At 46.2% G+C, this 20,397-nt stretch overlaps 1 protein-coding gene across 21 annotated transcripts; it reads right to left on the reverse strand.

The window, feature by feature from the left end:
* Positions 1-85: 85 nt before the first annotated feature.
* On the reverse strand, positions 86-20,132 carry ZNF672 (zinc finger protein 672). 21 transcript variants are annotated; one of them, XM_047730910.1, is made up of 5 exons: positions 19,925-20,132; positions 19,477-19,668; positions 4,718-6,696; positions 3,903-4,006; positions 86-2,662 (listed from the first exon to the last, which is right to left on the reverse strand). In XM_047730910.1, exon 5 carries the CDS (start codon positions 2,399-2,401, stop codon positions 1,025-1,027), a length of 1,377 nt encoding a protein of 458 aa, XP_047586866.1. In that variant the 5' UTR covers positions 2,402-2,662; positions 3,903-4,006; positions 4,718-6,696; positions 19,477-19,668; positions 19,925-20,132; the 3' UTR covers positions 86-1,024. The 21 variants fall into 21 exon arrangements, with proteins under 21 accessions (XP_047586866.1, XP_047586885.1, XP_047586883.1 ...); XM_047730929.1 differs by lacking the exon at positions 19,477-19,668 and having other exon boundaries at positions 4,789-4,840; XM_047730927.1 differs by lacking the exon at positions 19,477-19,668 and having other exon boundaries at positions 4,784-4,840.
* Between the last annotated feature and the right edge of the window lie 265 nt (positions 20,133-20,397).

Consider the following 20,397-nt stretch of genomic DNA (forward strand, 5'->3'; position numbering starts at 1 on the left):
TAGAACTTCAAAACGGCTTGGCTCTTGGATCACTCCCGAATTCTGCAAAGATGGTAGCCTCTGATATGACAAAGGAGGCTTTTGGTTTCTGGAACCCTCCCAAACACCAAGCTTTATTTCACCAGTCGTAAGCAAAACAACCACCGGCCAATTCCAGATTTTCTGCCCTGCACTATTGACTCTGTGGAGCTCCATTTGCCCATGGCTCCAGGCTTGATTTGGAAATAGTATTCTGATGCTCCCCTTGGCAGTACTCTGCTTTATAGACCCCACAGGGTCTCGGTCTAGGTCTGAAAGTTAATGTCCCCCAACCTAGCTGGAGAATATTGCCCTGAGAGGCACTTTGATATGGATACCATCAGGTGTGCTCCATGGGACTGATGGCTGCTTTGCTGAGGGCTCTCACCCAGCTTCACTGTGGTGGGCCTTCTCTGCTAGGAAGCAGGCTGGTGGCTTCTGGCATGATGTCTTTCACTGAAATGTGCTGTCCCATCATCTCTCTGCCTACAAATTTCCCATCTCTGAGCCTAGGGAGAAAGCAGCAGAGGCTCAAGTAGAACCAAGAGTCAAGAAGACCACAAGGTGGGTGGGTTGTCCCTGTGGCCACATCTGTGATCATTATCTGAAGAGGCAGGACAACAAACGAACACGGGAAGGAGAGCTAGAGGAGACTCGGGGTGGAAAAGGGGATGGGACAAGAGAAGTTCGAACCCAGGTCGGAAAGCAGAAAAACCTTGGGGGGCACAACAGCAGCAGTGGGAATATACCCATACCTGGGCTCTCTTTCCTGTCTAGGAAGTTTTCCTGCTTCCCTACACCCCAGGGGAAGGACAGGAAGGATGGAGGACAGGAAAAGCTGACCAGGGAAGTAAATGTAGGGGCCTGGACCCAGTCCAGGTGAAGGGCTACCATGGAAGATGGGGAAAGGCGACAGCCGGCCGTGCTGTCTTTACACAGACCTCCCTGTGGCAGTGCATCCATACGTGCCCAGTCTACTATAGCAAAGCTTCTCAGCAAGTGTCCCTCAGCTGGGACACAAGAAGTCCGGCTTTTCCTGTTCTGCTCGCCCAGCAAGGATGAGTGCAGCTCCTGCGGTGGCTTGGGCGGCAGCGGCGGCGGCTCGAGCGCGCGTGTGCGCCCGCTGGTGCTGGGAGAGCGAGCGGCTGTGGCTGAAACACTTGCCGCACTCGGCGCACTGTGCCGGCCGCTCGCCCAGGTGAGTCTTGCGGTGCAGCGCCAGCTTGGAGGCCACGCTGAAGGCCTTGCCGCACTCGGGGCACTTGTGGGGCTTATGGCCGGCATGGTTGCGCCGGTGCACGTTAAGGTTGGAGACGCATGTGAAGCGTTTGCCGCACAGCTCACAGCGGTAGGGCTTCTCGCCGGTGTGCGTGCGCCGGTGCTTGGTGAGGTCAGAGCGGTCACTGAAGCGGCGGCCGCACTCGGTGCACGGGAAGGGCCTCTCACCAGTGTGGATGCGCTCGTGCACCACCAGGTCTGAGCGCTGCCCAAAGCCCTTGCCGCACGTGGCGCATGCGTGCGGCCGCTCCCCCTGATGGCTGCGCCTATGGCGCAACAGGGTGGAACTTTCGCTAAAGCGGCGCCCGCAGTCCCCGCACGCGTATGGCTTCTCCCCCGTGTGCGTTCGCTGGTGGCGCACCAGCGTGGCGCTCTCCACGAATCCCTTCCCACACTCCGGGCACTTGAAGGGCTTCTCACCCGAGTGCATCTGCAGGTGTCGTGTTAGCGTGGAGCTCTTGCCGAAGCTCTTCCCGCACACGCTGCACTGGTGCGCACCCAGCGCGTGCGGCTCAGGAGCCGGACGCTGGCTCGCGTGGACGCGAGCGTGGCTCCGCAGCCCTGCAGAGCTGCGGAAGGCCCGTGGGCACTGTGCGCAGCGGTGGAGGGGGTCGAGAGGCGCGATTGGTGTACCCCACGGGTGTGCCCGCGCCTGGTGGAAGCGGAGCGCACTCTGACGGAAGGCGCGCGCACACAGGGGGCAGCGGCAGGGCCGCTCGGGGGGGTGCCGGCGGCGCCGGTGCAGCAGCAGAGCTGAGAGGTGCGGAAAGCTGCGGCCGCACGCGCGGCACGGGCAGGAGCGGCCGCGCTGTCTGTGTGTGCTCTGGTGCAGGTCCAGGCGGCCATTATGACGGAAGCTCTGGCCGCACTCATTGCAGATGTAGAGCGTCTGGCCAGAATGCGCGCGTCGGTGTGCACGGAGGTCAGCAGCCAGTGCATAGCGCTCCCCGCAGTCGAGGCAGCGGTAGCGGCTATCGCCGCCATGGGCACGCTCGTGGCGCAGCAGCACCGAACTGTAGCTGAAGCTCTTGCCACACTCGCCGCACACGTAAGGCCTTCCTGCTGCCGCCGCGGCCACCACCGCCGCCTCTGATGCAGCGAACATGGTGAGAGCTAGGCTGGGGTGCCCTCGGGACGCAGGCTGGGGGCCAGGCTGGCAGGGATGTGTGCCACTCCCACGCCGGGGTCCACCGCCTCAAACTGCGTGTTATTTTCAGTTTCCTGAAGGCCTACAAAGGGAGTAGCAGAGGGAAGAAGGGGAGGCCTGGAAAACTGGCCTGCAGATGTCAGCTTCCTTCTTTTGTGGGCAGGCTCTGCAGCTTTTTCTAGGGTGGACTGCAGCCAGGTTCACCCTTCACCCTTCACCCTATAGGGAGAGAGTCACTGTAAGCCACAGTAACAGCTGCAACAGCTACACCTTGGGGGAATGGAGAGGCAAGCACAGGGCCCCTATTTCTTGTAACTTCCTCAGCTAGGTCATCTCCTGGATTCCACTCTCCAAGAGGAGGCAAAGCCATAGGACTCCTAGAAGTATTGGGGGGTGGTCCTCATGCCATCAGGAAGGGCAGGAGGGATTCAGAGAGGGAGTTTGCTTCCAAAACTCTGCTTGGCAGGGAATGAGGAGTACGCAGCAGCCTGTTTTCTGTTCTTAGATCAGAGGTCTTGGCCTGGACATGCACTAGAAAACACCAAGGAGGGACAGGCAATGAGAGGGCCCCTGGGCCTCAACTACATCAACACCTTCCTCTGAGACCCTGATTTCTAAAGTCACCAATGTGAACCCAGCCAAATCTAGGCTGGAAAGACAAGGAGGGCAATGAGATGAAGCATAAACCTGTAGAAAAGCAGCAGTTTGGGCAAAAATCTCAGGAGGGGCTGGGCCTGGGCAAGGGATGGTTATCCAAGAAATGGCAAAGTATTGCCTTGGCTTTGGACAGTAGCTGATAATCACTCCACACCAGTACAGGGCCTCAAAGTTCCCTGGCCTAGTCTTGATAAAGCAACTCAGGATCCAGGAAAAGGCCAAAAAGGAACATGAATAATCCAAAAAGAATAATACTGAAAGTTAATGGCATTACCCTAGAAGTGCTTTTCACATTTTCAGGAAAACTGTGGAGAAGGAAGACGCATTCCTTCCTAATTCTCAGGTCATCCAAGTTGTTTGTAAATATTCTGCAAACCTTTCTCATTGCCCTAGCTCCAGGGATCTGAGAACCCAGAGTAGCAGAGAAACCCCTTTATGAGGATGGGATCTGATCTGCTATCCTTTTTATCTCAAATGTTATCCCTGAGTCCTTTTGACAAGTTGGTCCAGGTGGTTGTCTGGGAGCAGGATCAGCCTTTCTGTACAGAACCTCCTGTGGGCCTCATCACTGACTACTCTCCTCAAGGTTCATGGATTGGTCCCAGCTAAATTCAGTGGAGATTAGGTATAGTTGCTATGAGTTATAGGCTATGTCAGTCAATAGATCAGGGAGAGGAAGCAAACAAAATGATCAGCAGTCATTTTCTTATTGGCAGATAGAAACATCATAAATACCCAGAGCTCAGGTTAAAATACCCCAAAAAATGGGATCCACTGACAAAAAGCCTTGAAAGCCACAAACCTTCAGGGATGGGCTCTGGAGTTTCTGCTCCCCTCCACATTGGGCAGGAGTGGCCAATATATGATGTTCTCTTCTCATGCCTTTGGAGCAGAATGTTCTGTACCCTGCAGGGATGAAGTAAGAGGGACAACATGAATTTACAATGAGCAAAGGGGACAGAGGCAGGGAAAGAAAGAAGAGAGGAGTACTTTTTGGAGGAGAGTATTGTTTAAATGGACATTTTCAAATATAAAAAACTGAAGAATAATATGAATCCCTCACCTTTAGCATATATCTATCTACATTTTGCTATTCCATTTCATCTATCACACTCCTCTCCCACACACTCTCTCTCTTTTTTTTTTTTTTTTGGCCTGTGGTATTTTAAATCCCAGACATTTTATTCACAGAGAATGAGTTTAAGCAAAAGCTGAAAGCAGGGACAGGAGCCCCTCTGCAGACCTGAAAGCAGTCTTCAAAGAGAATGTCTCAGTTCTTCCAGAGGGAACTTTCAGCCCAGATACTTGGCCTGTCTATTCTGGGTTGTCAGTTCAAAAGAATGTTTGCCCTCATGTGAATAAAACTTCCCTCAGGACTCAGTGTTTGATCCAAATGCCAAAGAGAGCAATGCACCATGCTGGTGAGGGTTCCACCTCACTTGAGGGACACCAGGGACCATGGCACCTCTCAGGCCAAGTTTCTGGGAACCTACCCTCTGCCTCCCAGGGCACAGGCCCAAGGAAGGTAAGAAGAATGCACAAACACAAACATGCATACATAAATGGCATATAAACAAAGATAAAATTTTCCCCCATTATAGATGTGGTGAGACAGACCCTGATCTAGGGGGCAGGTTTGGTAACTGAGTGCCAGAGTACACCCCTGAAGTCTTTCTTCTGTACCTCACCCCATGCTGGAGTTTGCCCTGGAAGCAAAAGGGTCTATGCTTGGGAGGAAATCTGAAAGAAAAAAAATATTATTATTGTACAAAAAAAAAAAAAAAAAGATTTCTAGACTATCCTAACCAGTTTCCCAATTGAGAATTTCTTTTTTTTTTCTGACTGAGAGTTTTATAAGTTGTTATACCACCAAATTCATTTTAAGTAAAAAAGTAAGTACAGGAGGAAAAAAAAATAAGTACAGGAGGGTTTAGAAAGAGGGAAGGAGATAATAACATGTGAGTTGGTGAAAAGTCCTAATCGTTTAATACTTAAAATATTTTAGTACTTATCAAGCATTTATATTAAATAGTTATAAGTACAAATATGTACAAATATTATATATGTAACTGAAAACAGGTACTAAGTAAGATAAGCTAACAAAAAAATTAACATTCACAATTGATTAAAAATAAACGGAGTTTCATATATCACTTTATTTTTGTTTCTATATAGATATTGCAGGTATTTCATTTCCCATCTAACCATATCTAACATATTACAGATCAAGAGTGTGGTAATTAACCAGCATTTAGTACATTAACTAACAATCTACTACGAGAGCAGCTTAGTTCTTTTTCTTCTGAGTTGTGTCCTTCAGTTAGTACAAAGATTTTCTTTCCTGGCTATCTGTTCCGCCAGGTCAATACTTCTGGGGCAGGATGAAGAGACAAGTGATCATCTTGCAATTCCTCCATCTTGAAGCCACAGCCGGGTAAAGCTGGTGCAGGAGTGGGGCTGAGGGCTGTCCCCAGATGTGCTGTGCACTACAGTAGCCATGAGCCATATGGGACTGAGCGCTGGAAATGTGACTGGCTGGTCCAAATTGAGATAGGCTGTAAGGGTCAAATACACTCCTAATTTCAAAGATTTAGTATGAAAAAAAGAATGCAAAATATCTCAATGTTTAATGTTGACTATATATTGAAATAATATTTTGGATATATTGGGCTAAATGAAATGTATTATTTAAATTAATTGCCTACTTTGGGGCCTTCCCATTTATAGTTCCAGCTGTAAAGTCCCTTCGCCTCTTTATTCAGGGCTCTGCTCCAATAACCCCTCCTAAGAGAAGCTCTGCTGAGCACCTTCACACCCCACAGCCCCGTCCCCTTACTTGGCTTTATTCTGAGTAATCAAGGAAAGTAACAGGGAATAGTAGTCCCATCCATTCCAGGAAGGTTTCAGCCCCTTTTCTAAGTAAGGATGGAGTGTGGAATCTAGAGAACCAAAATAGCCACTCCTGACCTAACAGAAACAAGGTCCAGTACTTCAAAAGAAGTGCCCCATTTCAGCTTCAGATTCAGTCTGGCATGTTTAAGGAACTGCTAGAAATAGGAATTACAGCTGGTTTCCATCCCAAGTGCCCTAGCCTGATCATGATCCAAGTACGCTGTTTTGGATGTTTTGCCTTCACACAGATTTTCCTGTGAACTGGAAACCGTGGAGAAGATTGGGATCTTGGCAGGGAGAGAACACACGTAATAGGATAGTCTATTCTTTACTTCCTCTGACACATGGGCAAAACTGCAACCCAAAGGGGGACAGAGCATCTCAGAACCGGGATGTGGGAAGGGATGATACATGGTGTTTTGCAACTTACCTGGGCCTAGCAAGAAGTTGGGCATCCAGTGCTTTTTAAACATGATGTGTTCATCTGGAATACAGTTCTTCCCAATGGCAGGGTACTGGAGGAGGAGGCCTCTCACCAGTCAGCTTATCCTCCATAGCCCTATATACCGCATATGCTGCAAATGCTCTGCTTTGGTTTACTGAAATGGAACTGTAACATGCGTAGGCAAGTGTCCAAATTCTGCTTCTTCCATTATTAGCTGTGTAACCTTGGACAGGGGACGACAGGTGTCAGACACTCCTGTCTGGGAGAACTCAGTAAAGGAAGCGATCACAACATTTCATATGAAAAGACGGTTGAGGTATGTGTAAGTCTGAGAACTGTGGTGGCTGCGTTTTTAGGTCTTACCCTCTTCAGGACAGCTCCTCTGAAGAGGATCCCGAGCACGGGGGCTGACTCCTTGCTCTACTTCAAGGATTCTGAACGTTCTGCAAGTTTTGTAAGTCCTTCCCTGACCCCCAAAGAACCCTGCTTCACATGGTTAGAACAGTGTGGGCATTCTGTACTGTAGCTCCACGACACACCCCGGGAGCTTTCAGAGGAAATCAGGGAGTCGGGTCACTTAGCTTAAGGGTTGTTACCTAGTCCTGACGGAAAGGGCGCGCAAGTATCCACCGGAAGCGGAAGGCCACACCTGAGTAAGTCGCAAGGCAGCCAATCCGGGCGCCTCAGTCACCTTTCATCACCAGTCGCTAGGCAGATTCTCCAAGGGCGAAACTTCCTACCCACAGTCCTACCCCAGCTCCTCGCCCGCGGCGCCAGCCCATCGAAAACCTAGCGAGGAGTCGGAGACGATTAACGCCGACGGGGCCTGGTGGGCGACACTACCCTTTTAGTCCGTCTTAGCCCGGCGATGTCTGCGTCGTGGGGCCGCCGGCCCCGAAGGTCAGCAGGGGAAGACGGGGGAGGATAGGCAGAGGGCAAGGCCTGGGAGGAGCAGGCCGCCGGCGTTGGCGAGCGGGAACTGGCCAATCGCTCGTCCCGCCCCGCCGCAGCGTCACTCGTAGCCGAGCCGCGCTCGCCTCTGCCGCAGACGCTAGTCGCCGGGAGCCGAGGGGAGAAGACGGGCGATATCTGGGGATCACTGCCCCGTGCCAACCCTGCCCTCCCAGCCCCAGTCCCCTCACCGGTCGCCGACAGGCTCCTTGTACACCGCGCAGTTCCCACTCGGCTGGCTCGCTGACCCCCGCCTCCCGGACTTCGGGACTAGGGCGTTGAAGGGAGGAAGGGGCTGGCGGAGCGCGCGGCCGCCGAGTGGGGAGCTGGGAGTCTCCTCAGGGTAGGGAGTCACGTTCTGGCCCCGCTTTCCCCGGCTGGCCAGTGGTGGGCCTCATGAGGGCCGCGTCACCGGTTGCTGGGATGACTAGGAGGCCTAAACTCTCCCCGGACTGCTCACCGTTGCCAGCCCGCGCCCGAGACGCCGCAAGGGGGCAGGGCTACCACTGGCAGCCAAGTCCCGCCTCCCTCCCTGACAAGGCTCCGCCCTCTTCCCAGGGTTAACCAGTCTCTGCCTTCTCCGGGCATGATTCCGCCCAATCCGAGGAAAGGGCGCTGCGCACGGTCTCAGCCTGCTGTGGCGGAGTTCCACATGCCCAGTCCGCTCCTCCAGCTGCTCGCGCACGCCCGCGGGGACGCGCACGGGATTCCCGCAGCTGCCTCCCGGCCAACGGGTTCCTGCTGTGGACGGACCGCGGGGGCCACCCTCCCAAATCGTCCCAGTAGAAGTCAGTGACTGTCTATAGTGAGGCCACACTATGGAAACAGTGCGATCCTCCCCGCAGCTCGGCCCTGGAGGTTCCCGCGAATTGGCGACTCGCCCAGAGGCGCACTGCCAGGTTTGGGGACACTTTCCCCAAACTGCTTTTCAGCCTCCGGTCTGCTTCCCAGCCTCCTCTATAAGAGCTGCTAGGCGGGGCTTCTTGTCCAAATGTTGAGACTGCAGTGTCTTCCACTGAGAGATGGAAATGCAACTGGGAGCCCAACAGCCCCTTCTTCAAGGATTATCCAGAAGAGACTCTTGAGGATGGCACTCAGGGTCATTCTTTACCTGCCCTAATGTTCCTTTCGAGAACACTTTGTACTGCTCCTCCTGCACATCCAGAGTTTCCATCCCTCTGCTCTGCTCAGGAGCCCAGTAAACCACTGTACATGTGACTCCTCAGGCCCCACCTCTTGGTTCAGCCTGGAATGCTCTCCTGCTTTTAATTCCAACCATTCTTAAAAGTTTAGTCAAATGCCGTCTCCATTAACCTATGCTGGAATGCTGTTTTCCACCCTCGGTCTTGGGTGTGCACCCATGCTACAATGCAACCCTCTCTACACGTTGGTATAGTCAGATGATGGCCGTCACCTCTGTAGTTAAAGGCCTTGTCTTGCTCATAATTGATGCTCTGAAGCATAGGCACTGCACATCACAATGAGTGATGCACAGCTCAATGGAGTGTTCGCTGATTCACATGTGACAGTGCTGTGTAAGGAGTCCAGGGATTGCACCAGCAGGTAGGGAAGCAAAAAAATGGACACAGGACACAGGCCTGGGGTGATGAGGGCCTGAACCAGGAAGGGATAGAGGTGGGAGAGTAGGAAAGAAAAAACGTGCTTGCTGTCAAGTGCCATATGCAGGTAAGGTAGTTATGCAGAAGAGTACTAGTTGAGAATAAGACTTTCAGGCCTGAAAAGGGATTAATTAGGACATTTCTGGACTCATTTTTCAGCACTGATGACATGTGATACAGTTGGCCAGTTCTGGAGGAGTGACTAGGATAGTGATAAATTACATAATTGAAGGGTCTGGGTATATTTAACCTGCAAAGGAGAAACGTGTTCATGACTGTACACAAAATTTGACAAACTGTCATATGAAAGAGGTCTGGATCAGATAACTTTTTTCCCTGTAACTATGGAGGAAAGAACTCAGTGGAGATAAAATGTGGGGGTGTGTGTGGATTTTTGTTTCCTGTGGGAGTCATTACAGAGGGGCATAATAACTGGAACAGGAATACTGAGTTTAGTGAAAGAAAAAAGGTCAAGAATTTGTGTGCATATTTGTCACCTTGAAAATCTCTGACCCAGATCGTTGCCTTTCAGTACAGTATTTGTTGTCCTTACAGGCCATAAGAGGCATAAGACACTGTCTGAATTTATTATAATTTACCATACACTTTAGAATTATGTACATCTTATCTCCCCTACTAAATTGTAAGCTTGAAGGCATTCTTACTGACTGCTCTTTCCTGAATGCCTGCTTACATTCAAGGAAGTGAATTGAGTATGAGACAAAACAGAAATTGAGTCTCTTGAGGAGTGGTGTGGGAAGACAGACCTCCATGATTAATGCCTTCCCATTATATGTCAAGTGTAAAGTGGTATAAAGCTAGAACAGAATTCTGCTATAAGTCATCAGCAAATTTCATAGATTTAACACCTAGCCAAGATTTTGTATTAGGATGATGATAATGATTTCCACACCGTGGGAGCTTTCTGCCAATGTAGAGATGCTGGGATTGGGTTGGGACAGAGAGATGGGATAAGCAGGAAAGGAGTTTGTATACTCTTGCTCTAGAATGAGGACAAAATGTAAGCAGATACAGATCAGAATTCTGTGGAGGATGATGAGTGGGACAGGGCAGGAGTTCTAGGAAATGGAGGGGAAAGAGGTGTTGAGAAAGGAAACTCAAAGTACTTTGGCTAATTCAAAGAATCCCTCCCTCCCACAAAACTTTAATTGAGGGCACACCCAGTTTCACCTGGCTGGGCAATGGGAATATAGAAATGTGCTCATAACATGCTCTTACAGTACAGTTAGAAGAAATGATGCTACATTCAAGAGTTTGGACTTCTCTCATTGGGCAGGGGAGGAGCCATGGTGTATCAGGTTTTGTAAGGACCAAGAAGTTAGAAGTGAAAAAATGAAGCTATGAGAATGGATGACATTTCCCAGAGAGGCTGTGGATAAGAAAGAGACTGAGGATAGAAGCCTAGCACTGGTCTCTGGAAGGAGGAAGCTGTAGAAGCACTAAAGACTTTGATAAAAAGAAGGGTTCAAGACAGGCTAAGGTGTTTTTGTTTTTTTAAATAAGATTCATTTATTTGTGTGTGAGAGAGGGTGCATGTAGAGGGAGAGAGGGAGAGAATCCCAAGAACACTCTGCCTTGAGCATGGAGCCTGACACGGGGCTCAATCCCAGGCCCCCGAGATCATGACCTGAACTGAAACCAACACTTGGACAATTAACTGACTGAGCTACCCTGGCACCCCAAGACAGGGTGAGGTTTTGGATCCCATGTGAGAAAACAGTCAGTGCGTAAAGCTTGCGTAAGTGCAGTAATGTCATGGCAACATCAGTTCATTGGGTTTGGCCAGAGGGCACTGTTAGTGGTTTAAGAAGAGACAGACAGAAAGGGGAGTAAAAGAACTAAATATTCATTGTGGGCATGTGGCAGATAGCACATGCTTTGCATTACAGTTGAGAGGAAAATGAAAGGTAAGCAAGCAGAGTTAAGGGTATAGACCACTATTTCAATCTGTTATTTGAAATGTGAGCCTGATCAAATAAAATTTGGAAGGCTTGCTGTTACAATGATATAAAGACTGAGGAGAGTTTCAACTTCATTTACTTCCTGTATTACTAAATACAATGTTTCTATTCTTCAAGGATTCCAATTTTAGTCCCATTTACAATAAAAACATTGGCCTCTAGAACATGATAAATTCTCTTGTTTCCCAGATAATTTCACAGATGTCAACTGACAGTTTTCTAATAGTAGAAAGGACCAAGGATGGAAAAGCGAAATCTAACAATCTATAATGAAGAGAGGAAAGAACAGGTAACCTAATAAAATTTTGAATTGCAGATTTTATTTTTTTAAGCAATGAGGATTTTTATTTTTTATTAATTCCAAGTTGCATTTGCAACTTGTAAAGCCAAATCAAAATTTTTGATTTTGATCGAAATCAAAAATTTTGATTTTGATTTTCAGGAAGAGAGAAACAACTTATAAAATACATCAATAATATACATATTAATTTTAATGATGTGACACAGAGGATTAAATGTCTTTTAAATACAGTTTTTCAAATTTTTATTTCAATTCCAGTTAACATACAGTGTAATATTGGTTTCAGGAGTAGAATTTAGGTGACTCATCCCTTACATATAATACCCAGTTCTTGTTAATAACAAGTGCTTTCTTACTACCCAACACCATTTAGCATCCCCCATCCTTCCATCAACACTCAGTTTGTTCTCTATAGTTAAGAGTCTCTTATGGTTTGTCCCCCCACCCCCACCTTTTTTCTCCTTCCCCTATGCTCATCTGTTTTGTTTCTTAAATTCCACATGAGTGAAATCATAAGGTATTTGTCTTTCTCTGACTTGTTTCACTTACCATCACACAGCCTGGTTCCTGTGTCACAGCAAATGGCAAGATTTCATTCTTTCTGATGGCTGAGTAATATTCCATTTTGTGTGTGTCTGTATACAAAACGTATACAGACACACACACCACGTCTTCTTTATCCATTTGTCAGTTGATGGACATATGAACTTTTCCCATATTTTGGCTATTGTGGATAGTGCTACTATAAACATTGGGGGTGCCTTTTTGAATCACTACATTTGTATCCTTTGGGTAAATACCTAGTAGGGCAATTGCTGGGTCATAGAGTAGCTCTATTTTTAACTTCTTGAGGAAACTCCATACTGTTTTCCAGAGTGGCTGCACCAGTTTACAGTATAATAGGGTTTCCCCTTTCTCCCAGTCCTTGCCAACATCTCTTGTTTGCTGTGTTGTCAATTTGAGCCATCCTGACAGTATGAAATGGTATTTCATTGTGGTTTCGATTTGTATTTCCCTGATGATGAGTGTTGTTGAGCACCTTTTCATGTGTCTGTTGGCTATCTGGATGTCTTTTTTGGAAAAATGTCTGTTCATGTCTTCTGCCCATTTTTTAACTGGATTATTTGGTTTTGGGGTTTTGAGTTCTTTCCAGATTTTGGATCCTAACACTTTATCAGATTTATCATTTGCAAATAGCTTCTCCCATTCTGTAGGCTGCCTTTTAGTTTTCTTTTCTTTACTGTTTCCTTCACTGTGCAGAAGCTTTTTGTCTTGATGAAATCCCGATAGTCCGTTTTTGCTTTTGTTTCCCTTGCCTCCAGAGACGTGTCTAGTAAGAAGTTGCAGAGGTGCCTGGGTGGGTCAGCCATTTAAGCGTCTGCTTTCAGTTCAGGTCATGATCCTGTAGTCCTGGGATCCAGCCTCTCACTGGGCTCCCTGCTTGTAGGAAACCTACTTCTTACTCTCTGCCTTGCTAGTTCACACGTTCTTCCTCTCTCTCAAATAAATAAATAAAATCTTAAATAGTAAGAAGTTGCTATGGCTCAGGTCAAAGAGATTGCTGCCTATGTTCTCTAGGATTTTGGTGTTTCCTCATTTAGGTCTTTCATCCATTTTGGATTTATTTTTGTGTATGGTGTAAAAAAGTGGTCAGGTTTTACCAACACCATTTGTTGAAGAGACTGTCTTTTTCTATTGATTGTTCTTTCCTGCTTTGCTGAAGATTAGTTTACCATGTAGTTGTGAGTCCATTTTTGGGTTTTCTATTCTGTTCCATTGATCTGTGTGTGTGTTTTTGTGCTAGTACTATAATATCTTGATGACTACAGCTTTATAATATAGCTTGAAGTCTGGAATAGTCATGCATTCAGCTTTGCTTTCCTTTTTCAAGATTGCTTTGGTATTTGGGGTATTTTCTGGTTCCATACAAATTTTAGGTTTGTTTGTTCTAGCTTTGTGAAAAAATGCTGGTGGTATTTTGAGAGGGATTGCATTAAATGTGTGGTTTGCTTTGGGCAGTATAGACTAAATGTCTTTTAATTTAAACAGCACTCTTAGAGAGATGCAAACTGTAGGAGATCTTAAATATAGAGAACAAATTGAGGGTTGGTGGAGGAGAAGTGGGCTAGGAATGGACTAAATGGTTGATGGGTATTAAGGAGGGCCCTTGTGTTCAGTAATTGATGTTTATATGTAAGTGATGAATCATTAAATTCTACTCCTGAGACCAGGATTACAGTCTATTTTAGCTAACTAGAATTTAAATAAAAAATTGAAAAATATAAATAGCACTCTTAATAGGAAGTGACCAGAAGTTGTGCAGCTCAAATTCTGCAGTCAACTTAAAAGTCTCAGTTGCGGATTCAGAGACTGCTACTTATTTCTACATTTATGTAAGTAAACTAACTGTGAAAGGCTCTAGTAAACTAGATATGGATGATGTCTAAATCCTTAGTGATGAAATTTCTGTCTTTTCTTCCCCTTCACCTGAAATTTCTTAGTCCTTAGTGCTAACTTTAAAAAAAAAAAAAAAGTTATGCTAGACACATGAAAAAATGCTCAACATCACTTGGCATCAGGGAAATACAAATTAAACCACAATGACACCACCTCACATGAGCCAGAATGGCTAAAATTAACAACTCAGGAAACATCAGATGTTAATGAGGATGTGGAGAGAGGGGAACCCTCTTACACTGTTGGTGGGAATGCAAACTGGTGCAGCCACTTTGGAAGATGGTATGGAGGTTCTTTGAAAGTTAAAAATAGAGCTACCCTATGACCAGGCAATTGCACTACATATTTACCCAAAGGATACCAACATAGTGATTCAAAGGGGTACATGCTCCCCAATGTTTATAGCAGCAGTGTCCACTGTAGCTAAAATATGGAAGAGCCCAGATGTACACTGACAGATGAATGGATAAAGATGTGGTCTATATACATGATGGAATATTACTTAGCCATCAAAAAGGAATGAAATCCTGCCATCTGCAACAACATGGATGGAACTAGATGGTATTAAGCCAAGCGAAATAAGTCAGTCTGAGAAAGACAAATAGCATATGATTCCACTCATATGTGAAATTTAAGAAACAAAACAGGTGAACATAGGGGAAGAGAAGGAAAAGTAAGATGAAAAGAGGGAGGCAAACCACAAGAGATGCTGAACTCTAGGAAACAGGTTTGCTGGAGGGTGGTGGGCAGGGGGAAGGGATAACTGGATGATGGGCATTAAGGAAGACACTTGATGTAATGAGCACTGGGTGTTCTAAGCAACTGATGAATTATTAAATTCTACTCCTGAAGGTATTAATACAGTGCATGTTAAATTGAATTTAAATAAATTTAAAAATGTTATGTAAGATAAAAATTATATTCAAAACTCACATGTAAGAATCATTGGTTCACAAAATAAGATTTGGAAAATGAGCTTAAAATTATGAGGCATAACTTCTGGGGGAAAATTGAAGTAAAATACATGATAAGGATAAAATCAGGTTTTATGATTGAAATCACTTTAAAGGCACTTTAGGAGCAGAAGTGTAAAACACTGCTAGTATGACACGCAAACCTGTAGTATCTTTAGAAAATCTTCTGATTTCAGTTCCCTTCAGATTTCGAGGCATTTAAAATTTAAGTAGGTACCGTTAAACCTAAAATATGATGTATTACTCAAAACATTTTAAGTAATATTAAATACTTTTCTATATAAAGCTTGAGGCAATTTAACATTGTGACTAAGGGCCTGGACTGTCTTAGTTCAAAGACTAGTGCCATCACTTACCAGCAATATGATCTTGGGCAAGTTATTTAACCTTTAGTCTTTATATTTCCTCAATTAAAACATGGAGGTACAATATACTTCAGTTAGTTGTTGTGAGGAACAATGATAGAAATAAACCCACTCAATAGTACCTGGTAGAGGGTTAACACAACATATGTTTGGTGTTTTTATTGTTCAATGAGATGACAAGCTAAGGGGAAAATAATTTATTTCTCAAAAACTCAGCAGATTTAACAAGAGTAGAAATGATTCAGGGATTTTAGTAATATAGGCTGCCCCTTTAATTAACATTTATTAGCAAATTTTACATTATATATTTCGCAGAGCAAGTTTCCAAATTAAAAAAAAAAAGCTTTATTGAAGTATAATAGACATAAAATCTCACATACTGAAATGTACAATTTGAGCAGGTGCCTGGTAGTTCGCTGTGTTCCTACAGTGGTTAGTAATTTGCACTGCAAAATGCGCAATTTGAAAAGTCCTGACATGTAGATACAAACCATGTTCTCACTACAGTCAAGATAGAGAACACATCGACTACCCACAAATTTCTCTGTTCCAGTTTATACTACTTCCTTTTTCTCCCCTTGGCAACCACTATCTGTCTTCTGTCACTATCCATTAGTAAACTATTATGTTTCATTAGCAGATGCTGGTATGTATTAAATATCTGACTCAGGGTAGAGAAAAAATATCAAAGAACATAGAAGGGTAGTTAACCACAAAAAGAGTTTTTAAAGATGAAGGTAATTTAAAGTATTTCTGTGAAGAAATTAAAAAAATAAAAGTTACCAATGAAAGCCTGATGGGTTGCCTGGGTGGCTGTCAACTAAGCGTCCTACTCTTTTTTTTTTTTTTTTTGACAGATAGATCACAAGCAGGCAGAGAGGCAGGCAGAGAGAGAGGAGGAAGCAGGCTCCCTGTTGAGCAGAGAGCCCGATGCGGGGCTCGATCCCAGGACTCTGAGATCATGACCTGAGCCGAAGGCAGTGGCTTAACCCACTGAGCCACCCAGGCGCCCCTAAGCATCCTACTCTTGATTTCAGCTCAGGTCATTATCTCTGCATCAGGGTCCATGCTGGGTGTGGAGTCTCCTTAAGATTCTCTCCCTCTCTCCTTGCCTCTTCCCACCCCCTCCACCCCCACTAGCACTCTGTCTCTTAATGTCTTCTATGTTTCTCCCCAGGTAAATGGGTAGATGGTAGAACCATTCACCAACAAAATATAGAAGTAGGAGTTGGGAAAGGGGATGAAATCAGATTTGTACTCAGTGAGAGGTAATCCTTGCAAAGGCCACTGGTCTGAGAAGTTGCTGGATCTCATGCTGGTGAGGATGTGGAGAAAGAGGAACACTCCTATACTGTTGGTGGGAATGCAAGGTGGTGCAACCACTCTGGAGAACGGCATGGAGGTTCCTCAAAAAGTTGAAAATAGAGCTACCCTACGACCCAGCAATCGCACTACTGGGTATTTACCCTTAAGATACAAACGTAGTGATCTGAAGGGGCACGTGAACCCAAATGTTTATAGCAGCAATGTCCACAACAGCCAAACTGTGGAAAGAACTTAGATGTCTGCCAACAGATGAATGGACAAAGGAGATGTGATATATATAATGAATACTATACAGCCATCAAAAGAAATGAAATCTTGCCATTTGTGACGACGTGGATGGAACTAGAGAGTATTATGCTTAGCGAAATAAGTCAATCAGAGAAAGACAATTATCATATGACCTCCCTGATATGAGGAAGTTGAGGGGCAACGTGGGGGGTTTGGAGGGTAGGAAAGGAATAAATGAAACAAGATAGGATCGGGAGGGAGACAAACCATAAGAGACTCTTAATCTCACAAAACAAACTGAGGGTTGTTGGGGGGAGGTGGTATGGAGAGGGTGGTTGGGCTATGGACATTGGGGAAGGTATGTGCTATGGTGAGTGCTGTGAAGTGTAAACCTGGCGAGTCACAGACCTGTACCCCTGAGGCTAATAATACACTATATGTTAATAAAAAAATAGAAAAAAAATAAAAAAAATTAGAAAAGAAGCTGCTGGATCTCAAAATGTGATCTATGGGGGGGGGTCTGGGTGGAGATAGTGTTCTAAGAAAGGAATAGTAGCCATGGGTAGGGGCCATGCGCTTTAGCAAGGGGTCTCAGAGAAAGCAGGCTGCATGATGCATGAGATGGTTGTAGGCTAGCATCAGAGCCTGAGAAGTCCTGGCATGTAGGGTAAGGTTTTCAAACATGAGTGGGTCATGAAATCAGTGGCACAGGTCTCCACCATCATTAAAAAAAAAGTACAGAAAATTTAATAAGCTTAAGCTTTGCAGGAAATTTGAGTAAAGATCTCTTCCTGAAACTTTTGTTATATTTACACAAATACACATATATTGGGTTACAAGGTAAAACATTTTTGGGTTGTGGTCCCATTAGTTTGAATGTCACTGATTTATAAAACAAGTACCACAGACTATAAGCTACATGCAAACTGGAACAAGTGTCTTTTTCTTCATTACATAAAATCCTGGCAGAGTAGACACTCATAGACATAATACATGAAGGAATAATCAACAGGCTAGAGAAGGGGAAACCCAGGACAAGGGTGACTCAGAAGCTAAAGAACGGTGAGAGAGAATAAATAACCTAGTATCAGATGTCAGTGATTTGCTGATATTCAGAGCATGGGTGATGACCTTATGTCTGAAATTTCTGTGAACTGACAGAAGCAGAAGCTAGACTGTGGAAGTAAATGGGAGAGTAGAAAGGAGGAAAATGACAATGGAGAGACATCTGTTTTGTATTGAAGATGTGAAAGCTGAGTATGTGCCTGGAAGAGATGTAGGAAAGACATGCTCGAGAACTAACGATTCCATTCATTAGCCATATGTCACTATTTAAACTAGAGTTAATTTTTTTAAAAACTTTCTATGATGAGTTTTAATGTCACCTTTTTAAGAAACGTTTGTCAGAGAGAGAGAGAGAGAGAGAGCGCGAGCGCCTACGCACATACGCGCACGCACAAGCAGGGAGAGCGGCAGCCAAAGCAGGCAGTGGGAGGAAGCAAGCTCCTCACTGAGCATGACGCCTGACGTGGGACTTGATCCCAGGACCCTGGGATCATGACCTGAGTTGAAGGCAGACACTTAAGCAACTGAGCCACCCAGGTGTCCCTAGAATTAAGTTTTAAAATGCTGTTCTTTAATAATACTAGCTCCATGTCAACTGCTCTATGGCCACCTATGGCTAGTGGCTACCATACTGCTCAGGGCTGACACAGAACATTTGTCATTGCAGTAAGAGAGTGCTGTACTAGAGAAAAGTTTTAATTCATCATGTTTGTGTTGACCTCCATAAACAAGCCAGTGCACACTGCTCCCAAACTCCTCCTACTTGAAACATTATCCAAATCCAGCAAAACACAAAAAACACCCCTCCCCGCAACAAAATCCCAAAACTGCCAGAGAGATGACAATTAATCAATGATACTACATTTGGTCTCAGTAAGAGTTAACCCTAGGAAAGGCCGGTGGAGATAACAGGGAGGCTAGTGTACTTGAGGATGTGATCTAGGTTACATGTGGTGTTATCCCACCTGATCCAAGAGAAGTATGTTGACAACTAGAAGCAGCTCACCACTGTTAACCACCGACTGCAACACAAGGTGTAAGGAGGACAGGTATGGAAGTAGTGCTGGCTAGAAAAGGTCTGGAGAATTCAGGCCAGGTTAGACAGAAGACCGTGGGTAAAGTGGGAGTCATTACGGTGAAACTCCAGTTTTAAAAAATCAGTTACTAGCAAATGACAAAGAAATACATTGCTTCTAATTTCGGTATGTAATTTTCCTGGCTGCCTTAGTAACAAAAAAGGAACGTGAGGTATCATTATCCACGAGATCCGTCCACTTAGACGCTTTAACTCAGTTTTCCGCTGACTCAGTGGAGAAGTCACTTCTAGAATATAAAAAAATAAAATTTCCAACTTTGTAGAAAAAAAAATCCGTTTTAAATCACTTATTTTCTTTTTCTTTTTTTTTTTTTTAATGATTTTATCTGGGGGCGCCTGGGTGGCTCAGTGGGTTAAAGCCTCTCTGCCTTCTGCTCAGGTCATGATCCCAGGGTCCTCGGATCTAGCCCGAATCCGGCTCTCTGCTCAGCGGAGAGCACCCCCCGCCCCCACGTCTGCCTCTCTGCCTACTTGTGAGCTCTGTCAAATAAATAAATAAAATCTTAAAAAAAACCAAAACGATTTTATCTATTTATTGGAGAGAGAGAACTGGAGCGGGGTAGGGAGAAGCAGGCTTCCCTTGAGCAGGGGGCCCCACGTGGGGCTCGATCCCGGGACCCCAAGATCATGACCTGAGCCACCCAGGCGCTCCTTAAATTACTTTTAAAAGGATACATTTGGCTCCACCGCTTCTTCTTCATTTATTCCTGGATGTGGTCATTCGTGAGGCGAGGGAGAACATTCAGTTCACTCGCCTTTCCTGAGGCGATCAGGGCAACCCCTGAGGCGGCTCTCAGTAAGTTAGGTCTTTTGCAAAAATAAGACCGGAGCCCTCAAGTCTTCCCCGTAAGCCTCGCCTGCCGGTACCTAGAAGTAACCCCACCCCCAACCGGGTCGTTCAGGTCAGGTCCCCTCGCCGACATACAAGGCAAGATAACAAACTCCTCGCGGGCTCTGAAGCACCGAGCTCAGGTGGCCTAGGGTTCTAACGGGTGCTCGCGCGGGAAACTTCTTTTCCCGCCTGTGGGAGACTGCCGGGCCGGGCCGCGCACGGGGCTGCCGAGGCGCCGCGCCGGGACCACAGTCATGGCGCCGGCCGGCGACCCCGAGGGGTCACATTTACCTATTACAGCTGTGAGTTCAGCCATCGTTACTAAGGCACCGCTGACTTCCCGGAGTGATCAGTTACTTCAGGACCACGACCTTCCGTCCTAACTGCGGAGCGGGATTGTCCCAGCACTCCGGCCGCCACACCGCCTTTGCGGCGGTAGCCAACAGGTTCACTTCAGGCGCCGCTGCGGCCTTCCCGGGAGAGGCCGGAAGTAGCTTTCTGGACGCCTGCGCCGCCGCGCCTGAAGCAAGATGGCAGCATTCTATTCGAAGGGACTGTCCGATCTTCGCTTTATTTCTACCCCTTCCCCAACCACCAGGGACTCTCGACTGCTATCCCAGATCCGGCGTTTCTCAGCACAACACGCTGATGTTTCCATTTCATTCAGCCGGGGTTCAGGATGGGCTAGAGGCAATGTACGGCGGCGACCATGAGCACCGCAGGACGCCATTTCGTACGGAGACCAAAGGTCCGGCGGGGACGAC

The sequence above is a fragment of the Lutra lutra genome, chromosome 5 (genome assembly GCF_902655055.1).
Source record: "Lutra lutra chromosome 5, mLutLut1.2, whole genome shotgun sequence".
Classification (NCBI taxonomy): domain Eukaryota; kingdom Metazoa; phylum Chordata; class Mammalia; order Carnivora; family Mustelidae; genus Lutra; species Lutra lutra.

Excerpts from the sequence above, each read along its gene's own strand:
- ZNF672 (XM_047730929.1), bottom strand. The coding sequence starts at position 2,401 with ATGTTCGCTGCATCAGAGGCGGCGGTGGTGGCCGCGGCGGCAGCAGGA.